This window comes from Podarcis pityusensis, assembly GCF_964106645.2.
Source record: "Podarcis pityusensis genome assembly, chromosome: 6".
NCBI lineage: Eukaryota > Metazoa > Chordata > Lepidosauria > Squamata > Lacertidae > Podarcis > Podarcis pityusensis.
Window position 1 is genome coordinate 94,625,125 of NC_138030.1, and position 12,191 is coordinate 94,637,315.

At 41.3% G+C, this 12,191-nt stretch overlaps 1 protein-coding gene and 1 long non-coding RNA gene across 4 annotated transcripts in view; both read left to right on the forward strand.

Moving 5' to 3' along the window:
- Positions 1–12,191, forward strand: part of COP1 (COP1 E3 ubiquitin ligase) — a 101,031-nt gene that overhangs the window by 40,252 nt on the left and 48,588 nt on the right. For all 3 annotated transcript variants that reach the window (XM_081012157.1, XM_081012156.1, XM_081012158.1), the window contains exon 13: positions 10,098–10,206. In XM_081012157.1, coding sequence (XP_080868283.1) covers positions 10,098–10,206 — 109 coding nt within the window. The remainder of the gene's footprint in view (positions 1–10,097; positions 10,207–12,191) is intronic.
- On the forward strand, positions 17–5,114 carry LOC308480674. Its single transcript, XR_013988215.1, has 2 exons — positions 17–1,333; positions 4,335–5,114. It is a non-coding gene; the product is annotated as an uncharacterized lncRNA (long non-coding RNA).

A 12,191-nucleotide genomic window follows, 5' to 3' on the forward strand; every position in this document is an offset into this window, starting at 1 on the left:
GACTGTGATTTGGAAAGTAGGGATAGTTCATATATGGTAATATAACCACCTCCAACCCATATTTCTGATTGCATGTCATTATTCCCGATAAGCACCTATCAGGTCAGTTTGTTGTTGTTGGAATTAGCCTGTGTCCTAGGTGAAAAGCACGGATTCCTTTACTTCCAAAAACGGGCACTCATTTCCATGTTGGTAACATTACTACAGTTTTATTATGAGGAATATAACTCCCAAAATAAATATTTATTAAAAGCATTGCAGGTAATCTTGAATAAATGAAGAGAGGTTGTTTAAAACCCTGTTGAAAAACTTGGCCCCTTATTGAAATCGGAAATGGTGCACCTGATTTGAGACCTGCTCATTTGCCATCCTTGTAGGATAATCAGAGTATTGTTTTACTGTGTTCTTCATTGGGAAGCTGTACCTGTCTCTATTTTTGTGCATCATAATGCATATTTTTCTGCTTTTTGAGAAACTGCATTTTATACCTTTGTAAACATACGCCAGTCTTTTACCTGTACAAATTTGGTCAATCTACAATAACATTTACTTTTGAAAAACCTATCCATAATTGAGATTCCTGCACAGTACTTGATTGTCCAAGTCCTTGAGCAATTATTTGCAGATCAAAAACCATGCATGGTTGGCTAACAACTGGGGGAAGTACACAGCACAGTGGTGAGAAGTGACTAATTAGTTTTAGGCCAAGAGGGTTGCATGCTGGCCATAGGTGGAATCAGATCCAGGATAGGTGGAACCAAAGACAAAAGTTTTCTGATTAGGAATGAAGACTGTCTGACTTCAATTTTCAACATGGCTGCTCAAAAGGAAGCCCATTGGGTTTGATAGGGTTACTCTCAAGCATACAGTGTCCCCCCTCCATTATAACATACTTAAACCCCTCAAACTATTTAGGGTTCAGTTACTGCTAAAATCTTTACTAAGGCAAAATGCAGGGATTACACAATCCCTTTATTATGTTGGCTGCCTTGGCTGTCAGCCCATTTCCTAATGCAGTTCAGGGTGTGGGTTATTACCTTTTAAAGCGCTGAACAGCTTCAGACCAAGCTCCTTAACAGACTGTTTCCTCTTGCATGAATTTGTCCACCTTTTAAGATAGCTGCTGTCTCCTCTTGTGTGTTTTGCTGCCTTCCGAGACATGATTGGTAGCAATGCATCAATGGATTCTCCATGGTTGTGCCATATCTGTAGAAGTCCCTGCCTCAAGAGTTTAGGTTATCTTCCTCTTTATTTGTGTTCCAGGATTGAAGACCCTTCTAAGAAAACAAGCTTTTGATTCCACTGTTGCTAAATTCAATTTATTGATTGTTAGGTATGGCCCCTTTCCGTTCTTGTTCCATGATGCTGCTTAGTCTGGTAACTGTATTCTTAGTGATGGAGTATTGTTAATTTTGATGTTTGTTTGATATTTTGTCAGCTGCTTTTATGAGACTCATTTTTTGGGGGGGGGGAGTAAGGTGTGTATGTGTATATATAAGCAACTTCAAAGTAAGATCCCTTTTCTGATTTTAATGGGCTACATATGGCAGAAGCCTACTAAATTATTCTCAGACTGAGGGTAAGGGGGTGTCATACAAAAAAAATTCTGATTGATAATTTTTATCAGATAAAATAATAACTTTTTCAATTGTTCTGAAGTTAAATAGAAATATTTAACTTGTGGTACCTCGGGTTACAAATTTTTCAGGCTACAAACTCTGGTAACCCAGAAGTAGTTACCTCGGGTTGCGAACTTTGCCCCAGGATGAGAACAGAAATCACATGGCGGCTGCAGTGGGAGGCCCCATTAGTGAAAGCGCGCCTCAGGTCAAGAACGGTTTCGGGTTAAGAACGGACCTCCGGAACGAATTAAGTTCGTAACCCGAGGTACCACTGTAGGGGAAAACACATTTAAAAGCTAAGGAAAATCAGGAGGACATAAACAAGAGGGAAGGAAGGAATTCTGATGAGATGGAACAATGGGGCAACCAGGTGTTAGGGCAGGCATCGCAAACTCGGCCTTCCAGATGTTTTGAGACTACAATTCCCATCATCCCTCACCACTGGTCCTGTTAGCTAGGGATGATGGGAGTTGTAGTCCCAAAACATCTGGAGGGCCGAGTTTGCCTATGCCTGTGTTAGGGACTACAGGTTGCTCACCTCTGCCCTAGACCCAGGGTAATGCTACTGTGATACCAAACTTTTTACAACCTTCTGATAGTTCCAAGGTAAGTCAAAGCAATTGAAATGAATGGTAAGACAGCTTTACCCGCCCTAGTGCTTTCATCCTTCTGCTCGGCAAAGAATGTAAGCTAAACAAAGTTTTGTACCCTCCCCTGCTCGAGAGAAACAGCCTGCATACCTTGAAAGTAGCTTTTATTTATTTTATTTAAATGGTTTACATACACTTAAACTACAATCATCTTTAAGCAGAAAAGGGTAAAAATAATTTAAAACTTAGATGCTTGCTGAAACACAAAGCTGGTGCCAGAAGTTTAAATGAGGGGGCCTGTCAACTGGGAGGGAGTTCCATACAATTGGGCCTGCAATACTGAATGCAAGGCTCATGGTTGATGCAAGCTGTGCATTCCGCCCATGGGGTACCACTAACATTGACTCACTGAAGATCTCAGTGTTTGAGCAGGGATAGAAAGGATTAGGCAGTCCTTGAGATATCCTGGACCTGAATCATTAAGGATCTTGTAAAGTAACACAAGAACCTTGAACCTGGCCCAAATGTGTATGGGCTGTCAGTGGAAGCTTTTGAGCACTGGAGTTATGTGCTGGTGATAGTCTGTCCCCATCAACAGCAGCATTTTGCACCAACTGGAGCCTCCAGACCAACCCCAAGGGTAGCCCCACATAGAGCACATCGTAATCTAGTCTTGAGGTTACCAGTACATGAATCACTGGGGCCAGACTGTCCCTCTCCCAGAATAGACATAGTTGACATACCAGCCATAACTGGTAAAAGGAAGTGTTAGGTCAGGTGGGGCAAGTGGGCATGGCTTTGGGGAAAACAGCCTTGAAGTCAAATTAGGACCGTATTAGTTTCAACTGGAGTAAAAAATTCTTTATTATTATTATTATTATTATTATTATTTGTAAACTCATTTATTTTTAGATTCTGTTTACATGATATTAAAATGTGACAAGTGGTGATTAGGCAAATGTAGTGCACCTGCTAAAGAATTAAATTGGTCCTATTTATTAGCACTAGAATAGAACAGAGCATGTTTTCTAAGCTAAATGGTACTTTTAACACAAAAGTAGCTTGTATCTTTTGGCTCGTAGTGTTGATTTAATGCAAGCTGTTCAGTATGCTCTTTGGGGAAATGTGGCTTCTGGTTTTTTGTTTTTGCATGTTACAAACACTTTTAGTTAGCTGAAAGTTGACAAAGATCAGTAAACAGGAAGGAGACTGTTTCAGTCTTGTGATAATTTGATTTGAATTAAAAACAGTATTAAAGGTTTATGGTGTGTGAAGAGACTTGAATAGATGTTAACGGACCACTTAGTGATTACAAAGTACAATATTCAATTTGGATGTTTTCTAATTTCACCTGAGCAGTCTGTGTCTCAACAAGAAAGCTGCGTGAAAGGATGACAACACACTGTTCTCAAGGGCCTGACATTTCTCTCATATTTGTGCCCTGCCCCTGCCCCCCCCACCTCACCTGCTCTGAGCTCTCCAGCTGTTCTGTCTTGCTGGAGTGCTGTTCCTCATGATACAGTCCGGGGGGAGAGAACTATTTTGCCATTTCCCCCCCTTCTTCTTTTCCTGCTGATCTATTTTCATAGGAACTGCTATCACTATTTGAATATATGAAGCTGCCTTTCTGAAGTCAGACCACTGGTCTGTTTTGCCTGTATTATGTACTGTCAGTGACATCAAGATTACAACTGGAAGTCTGTTCCTAGAGAACCAAGCTATGACCTCCCCGTTAACAATTGCTTGCTTCATAGCTCATCCAGCAATTTCTTTTTGCCTTTGCCAAAGTTCTGGGGACTTTTTAGTTATTTAAAACTTCTCTGTACCTTCAGATATTAAGTAAGAGAACCACTTCTAAAAATTAAAAAAAAAACCATCTGAACCTTGATGGTCCAAATTGTCTGTTATAATTTATTTACATAAATGTAATTGGGTCTACAAGTATTCTTGCCTTTCCTATTGTAGTTGGAGACAGGCAAGAAGCTAAATATATTTCCACATGGTCTGTGGAGTAAAAAGGTTTGGGAACCCTTGCATTGCTTGCTTGTGTTAAAGTCCTTCCATTTCCTTTACCTGTTCTCTAGAATGCTGAAGTGTCATGATATCTTTGCAAACATTCTAGGTCTTAATAATAAAAGTGTAAAGGAATACTGGCAGACAGTTGTAAGAGAAGCAGTCTGACACCGCCATTTTCAAAATAAAGCCCTCTTGCTTGGTCTGGCCTCCTCTCCATGGTTGCCCTGGTGCCCACCTCCATCTCCAGAGCATCCACATCTACCCACACCTGGACAATCTCTTCACCCAATCTCCAACATGGGAAGAAGCACTGCAACATCTGACCAGCGTGATAGCAGCCCTGGAAGCTCATGGCTTTGTAATCTACTGAGAGAAGAGTCAACTTGTTCCAATGTGTCAACTGGTTTACTTCAGTGTCTTCACATACCAGAGGCTGATCTCCCTCTCTCCAGAGCACATCATAAAGATGAAAGCAGCAGCCAAGCTACTTTTCCCCTGCAAGAGGGTGAACATCAAGCTGATGTAATGGAACCTAGGGCTTTCCATGTTGGCATCTCAAATAACCCCATTGGCCAAGCATCATGCTCAACTACTCCACGGGGCCCTTCTACCTCACCAGTGGGCCATCATGCACAACAAGCAACTACACATCAATGGAACCTCACAGGACAGGGCAGTCTGTGTGTGTCAGTGAAATCGCATATATTTGAAACACCATTGGAAAAGCCTGCAAACACCCTCTAAACCTCTGGAAACCCTTGAAAAGGCTTTTAAAAGGCCAGTTTGCAAAGTCAGACAAAAAGATATCACCAAGGGCAACTGCTCCACAATAAGGAGTATAAACAAGCAAACTAATAAATCACAGACGTAGTCTTTTTCTTTACAATCACTCGTGTATTTGATAGAAGCAACATCAACTCGCGAGTCAACACCCAGACACTGTTTTGGTACAATCAGTGTTTCTTCCCACAAAGGGGCTTAATCATTGAGCTGTACAATGAAGACTAAGCATTATACAATCAATAGCTTAGAGAAATGGGCAAATCTGTCCCTGTACGCATATCTCCCAAGGGAAGAACAGAAAAGGGCTCTCCAGCCTTCTGTTCATTAGTCTTCTTTGACAGTCTGGCGGCAGTGGTGGCTCTGTCTTCCTCATTGCTGGAGGGTGATGTGGAAACAGCAACAAGGGGGATAGACTGGTACCCCAAAGTGCTTGGCCGTGGGTCAGAAGCACTTGCTGGTGCTGGTGTCCTGTGGAGGAACATGGTGATAGGCAGCTGGCTCTTTTTCCTCTTCAGCTGGTCAGACATCTCTGTATGGCTCCACGCTGTCCATGAACACATGCTGGATCTTTAGGCTGCCAGAGCATTTCTTCTCCTGTTGTTGACTACCAGGTTGAGCCACAACCAAACCCAATGATTTTTTATTCCAATATAAATCCATTCTTCAGGTAATTATCAGTTGTACTAACCTGAGCATTTCCCCATACAGTGGTGCCTCGCAAGACGAAATTAATCCGTTCCACAAGTCTCTTCGTCTTGCGTTTTTTTCGTCTTGCAAAGCACGGCTATTAGCGGCTTAGCGGCTATTAACGGCTTAGCGGCTTTAAGAAAAAGGAAGCAAACTCGCAAGATGTTTCGTCTTGCGAAGCAAGCCCATAGGGAAATTCGTCTTGCGGAACAACTAAAAAAACGGAAAACTCTTTCGTCTAGCGAGTTTTTCGTCTTGCGAGGCATTCGTCTTGCGGGGCACCACTGTAATTATATTTCTGTAGTAGAAAAGCTGTAGGCCGTTGAATTTCTGACTGCTGCATAGCTATTAAACGCATAAAAACTCCTCCACCCAGTGTCAACCCTAAACCACTAAATGGGAGGAGAAAACAGAAGCTGCTTAAGCCCCCAGGGATTCCTTTTGCCAGTTGTCCAAACAACTCATTTATCAGTTCACTCATTGGCTAAAAACACTTAACAGGCAGGAGCATCCAGTCTGACTCATTTCACATAAATTGCTCAGAAGGGCATCTGTACATTGTGCTGCCTAACTTTCTTTCTGGAGGGATCTAGAGATGTACTTTTCTTAAAAATGCAAGGTCAGAGTATGGGGCTTTGGTGGAGATGCCAGTGAAGGGCTTCACAGACGCCCTGGCTGAGTTGGCTTGCTCCCGTACTCTTCCATGCTATTCTCCTCTTATTCTTGGTGATACAGTGGTACCTCGGGTTAAGTACTTAATTCGTTCGGAGGTCTGTTCTTAACCTGAAACTGTTCTTAACCTGAAGCACTACTTTAGCTAATGGGGCCTGCTGCTGCTGCGCGCCGCCGGAGCACGATTTCTGTTCTCATCCTGAAGCAAAGTTCTTAACCTGAAGCACTATTTCTGGGTTAGCGGAGTCTGTAACCTGAAGCATATTTAACCTGAAGTGTATGTAACCTGAGGTACCACTGTATAGTGATGAAAGCAATAACTGGGTCTGGTGGCATACAAAATCAATATTGGCAAAGTATAGTTCTGGACTACACTTGCCACAGTAGAAAGCTAGTTATTATTGCTCACATGCTATTGGTAAGAAAACAAACACCAGACTGCTTTGTTCTCCTGAATAGCTAAGTATAATGACCACAGAAATCAACTGAAAGTTAGTGCTTAGCAATCCTGTGTATTGCCCTTTGGCACGCTTCCTTACCCATTATATTCTTTAAAACTTGCTCCTTCTTTCATGGAAGGAACACTCTGTACACTGCTATAAAAATATATGGGTTCATCTTGGTGGAGCCCTAACCTCTTAAGGAGTTTCATTTATCGCTGCTAGTGAACCACATTATACTGTTTTATAGTTCCATACACTTTCACTTGCAACATGTATTGGAAAACTGTTACATGAACTAGGTCTCAGAAGGCCTATACATTTGGATACAGCAAGGCAACAAACATAGTTAATATCTTGGCTTGGTTTAGGAAAAGCATTATAATGAATTTAAAGCTATAATTCTCAATTTTGTGTCAAACACCTGACCGTTATCTAAAGAGAGACAGTTACTATAGCCAGAAGTCAGGATATGAAATTTTGGAGGGCACAAAACAAAACCCTGGGTTGCTCTCTCCTGTGCTATCCACAAAGCTTCTCTTGAAAAGTCAGGAGTCCCCCTGGCACATTCTGGGCTCTGTCATAAGAGTGCTGTGAGAGGGAGAAAATGTCCCAAATTCGAGAAGGAACTAGGAGCAAACATTGAACCGCAAAAGTAACTCCCTTTCTTCACAACTCTCTGCCTTGAAGACAAAAAGCACTGCCTCACTCACAAGTCTTTTCTTGTTGTTTTTCCAACGTTGTACAACATGGTGGACACAGTACTCCAGATGAGGGCTGACTTGTGCTGAATACTTGGAAACTTAAGTGTAGCTTAAAATCACTTTAGCCTTTTTTTGCAGCCACATTGATCCAGTAGCTCATATAGCTTAAGGCTATCTGCTCTGATTGACTGTGCCTGAGATTGTTTTAACTGGAGATACTGTAAATTGAATATGAGAACTTCAGCATGCAAAACATATGGCTTCCTGCTGAGCTATGGTCCCTCCCACAACAAATTTTCTATACTGCACTCATAGTACATGAATCATTAGGCTAACTCGCAAAATAATTGACACTTTGAGAGCTGTGTGCAGAGGTCCCACAAATAGAATGTATGGTTCTTACCTGGCTTAAGTTTGCCTGTCTTGTGTGCACCTGAAAATATTAATCTATTTAAGGCTAAATTCAGCCTATTCCAGCAGTTTTGAAAAATGACAGAGACCTGAAATCAATCTCTTAAACATAAAGATAACTAGGCTACTGTATTGGCTCTTGTACACACAAGATGGATTCTCCCTTCCCCTTTAATTGACAGGCAAGATATAATTGTATCTGCACATCGTTAGGTTATGAAGGGCAATCTGCTTCGTTTATCCTCCAATGGTGCATTAGTCACTGTGGGAACCAAAATGTGTAGTGCTCAGGACCTTTACCAGCAATGTCCCCACATCCTCTCTGTACCTGAAGTGGTCTCTGATGGTTGTTAACATGGCTAGGAGTTTCTGGCTTCTAAGCCCACTATCAGATTAGATCTGTGCATTATTTCAAAAGTCAATGCTACTCATTTTTTGTTCTCCCAAAATTCAGTTGATGTTTCTGTAGGTCTTGGGAACTCATCCCACCTTTTTCTTGTCCCATCCCTTAGGAGAAGGTGAATGGGGATGGGGGTAAAGAAGAGAGATTGTTTTCATGTCTTCCAGTTCTGTGTGGACCAATGGATGCATTACTGAGGCCTACATGGCTCCCTTACATTTGATGGGTATTTTATAATATTGAACCACTGGTTCAGCAAAACTTGGTTTTGGCTGTAGCATTTTTCAAGCTGTTCTTTGTGATCCGGTTGCTGGTTCCTGTAGGGTGATCAAGAGCCTCATTTTAATCATCCCACCCTAGGTGGTGACTGCTACTGTAAAATTCAATATTGAGAGGAAACGTGTAAGGAGGAGAGAATGAAGAACTTCATCTGAAGATACCACCCTAGTCTATTCTGCTGGAATAATGAATCATTGAAGCTTGCAGGCACACACCTGCTTGGGGAAATGGGGATACTGACTTGGGAGGTGCTAATCAGTATAGTTTCCCCCTCAAAATAGTTTGGGTTATTGATCTCCTGTGTCCACTGAGACACATTGCTTTAATACAGTTGCAATTTTGCTGTTAGGAAATGAAATATATCTTGATAGCAGTGCATACCGTTTGGAAACTACTCAGTATGTGAAGGAAAGAGACTTGGCTTCAGCCTCTAGATTTCTGCTACGTGTCTGTCCTCTCATCCCACAGAGAGGGGGTGGCCCATTGAGGAATGGCACCTGCGATAGAAGAAAAAAGACTTGTAGGAAAGACCCTGCCCTGTATTTTGTGATTTAAAAGTTCAAAAGACACTCTATGCCTACACTTTATTAAACAATTTTATTGGAAAGAGTAAAACGGAAGGATTATGGAAGATCTTCATTATAGTTATAAAGATCTTTATTACTTGCTGTACTTGGTATTGCAGTGCTGCATCGATTTTACTGTGCTGCCCAATGAAGAACTGAAATGTCATCTTTGCTTTTCCTTGTTTTATTGTATTTAAATTACGCTGACCCACACCTTACCTGTACATTCAATTTTATTTCCCCTACTCTTTAAATGTCTCTATTCTGAAATATCAGATACTGATAATACAAGATCATATGACATATAGTTTCCTGTCATATGGATAAATAACAGGTGACTCTGGTTAGTGGGGTCTGGCAGTTGGCAATAGGAACAAGCTTATAGGTGGGGAGCAAGGATCAGTGTCTTGCTGAGATGCTGGACCTTGCCAGATCATGGACAGTTTTATGAACAGCAGTCCCTTTTTTTAAAATGAGCTGCAAACTGAACTCCACATGCAGACCCTGGGGGTGATTACATGCCTTTCATTCCAGCGGTATGGCGTTGTTACCTCAGACAGATTTATGAGAGTGAACAGGGTTCTTTGGCAGTTCCGTTTAATGCACTAAAAAGTAATCTCTGTGTTTTTTTGATAAGGAAAGAAAAGCTTCAGCTTCCGTTTCTGTTGTTTATTACAATAAAGTTAAATGGAACTCACTGTTTAGTTATAGCTTTATGTCTTCTTGAATTTAGACTGTAATTGGCCTAAAGAAGAATCTGGAACATAGAATGATCAGCACATAAGTAGTGAAAATTGCCTTAAGTAGGCAACAGTTGTTTTTGATAAATAAAGTACCCTGAGCTATTGGAATACTTATTTTGTCATGCACACAGTTGTAGCTTAAAGGAAGATGCTTTCTTATGCGGGGATTATTTCTCTCTTACAGCTGTATCAGCTGGAGTAGTTACCACAAAAACCTGTTGGCCAGCAGTGACTATGAAGGTACCGTCATCTTGTGGGATGGGTTCACAGGGCAACGTTCAAAAGTCTACCAGGTAAAGAAATTCTGTGTTTTGATTCCGAAAAACAGTGGTTTCAGTCAGCTAATGCATGTTTCTTGTTAAAGAAGGATCTAGTCAATTTCTTTTTCTTTTCAACTTTGTCAGCATTTATTTGTAAATGCTGCTGAAGTCAATGATAATTTGTGGGTCTAAAAATAATGAGCAAGAGGTGAAGTTAGTGGAAAAGGCAGTGTAGTTCCATTGTTTTCTATAGTCCTTCCTGTCTTAGAAGTGGCTAAGACCCTAGTGATTCTGATTAAAAACTCTTGATCTTCTATGGTTGCAGGTTACTTTGACAGTGCATGACAAATATGCATATAAGGGCCTTTCCCCTCTAAGTCTCTGAGAAAACTCTTCTGCATGCAGAAGTTCTGAGCACTAGACTTTCTGCAGGTGCAGGGAGCTGTTGGACTGGGTTAACTAAAAGCAGGTGTAGAATTATATGGTGCTGTGAGCCTCTTAACATCTGATCTCAGGGAAATTTGATACAATAGCTTCTTTTGTGGTTTTCATTATATATCATATGATAAATGTCAGAATAGTAGATACTTACAGGCAAAATAAATAAATAAATCAGAGTCTCTTTCCTCTCTACCCCTCCCCCCAGTGGAAAATAAAATGTCTTTAGTAAATTACTATTCTGCTATTAATGACGGAGGATAGAGGGTGACGTTTCTCCTGGCCCTGGAGTAAGGGCCAAAAACTAGCCTCATAATTCAGTCATTTCAAACATTTACCAGAAGACCACCATGGGCTTTCAACAAATGACTATTAGTACCTTTCTGTCATTTACCAATATAGGGGAGAGAAATGGGGAAGTAATTTGGGGGGGGGGGGTTGGACATTTTCATCCATTTATTAAGACTTCTCTGAAGCAATTGCATATAAGCTAGTTCATGTGTTCCAGTGAATAAATGGCTAGTAGATAACCTGCAAATAATACATGAATGTAGGAGCAGGAGATGCAGCTAGGGGCAGGTGAGTGTGCTTGGAGTATATCAGGAGTGCAGAACCTTTTTCAACCTGAGGGCCACGATCCAGGTGGCTGCATGGCAGCAAAGGGTGGGTTGGGGGGGGGGGGGAAATGGCTGGAGTTACAGCTGTGACTCTTAACCCATGGCCAGTAGGACTACATTGCAGCCACACCAAAGTCAGTGGTTTCTACACAGGCTCTCCATCCAGGCAAGCAAGGTTTCATTATAACCAGGCCAAAGCACTCAAGAAGTGCTTCAAGCAGTTCCAGGGTGTGTACTGGGCAGGAGGTGTGGCCTTGTGAGAGTCCCAAGGCCCATACAGAGAGGGTTGCATTCATTTCCTGAGCATCTCTGGAGTAGGCGTATAATATAACTGCTTGAAATGCCTGCCTGGAGTGCTTACTTTTGAATAGATGTGGTTTTGGGTAAGATTCCAACTTGGTGGGCTACTGCAGACTCCTTTTGGGGCGAGAGGGGGACTTCCTTTTGATTTTGATTGAAATGCATGATATGCAGAGGATATGGAGCACTTCTTAGATTATTTTCTTCAATTCTTTGGCCATACTCCCCAACCATTTTAAATTGTTCTGTATTGAGTTGTAAACTCAGTTCTCCAGAGTGTTTCTACCTAGATGGAATTAAATATATGTGCCCAACGTTCAGAGAAGAATAGAGTTGTGGAGATGGATCTTTCAGCAGAAATTAAATGGCATTCTTCTAGCTCTTGAGAATACTAGTATCTAAAGAACAGCATATTGCTTTGAACGTTCTACAAGGAGGTTAATACATACATTTAGAAGCAACTATAGATACTTAGTATTTATTGATTTTCCTGTTTTTAAAAAATGGCAAAAGCCCACCAGAGAGCAGTAACAAGGCAAAGCACATACTTTCATAGTGAGAATAATCTGAGCTTCTCATTTCTCAAGATGCAAATAAGCAGCAGTTAAAAATATATCAGAATATTTGCAGCTCTCTAGCTTCCCTCTTTGGGAGCTGCTGTTT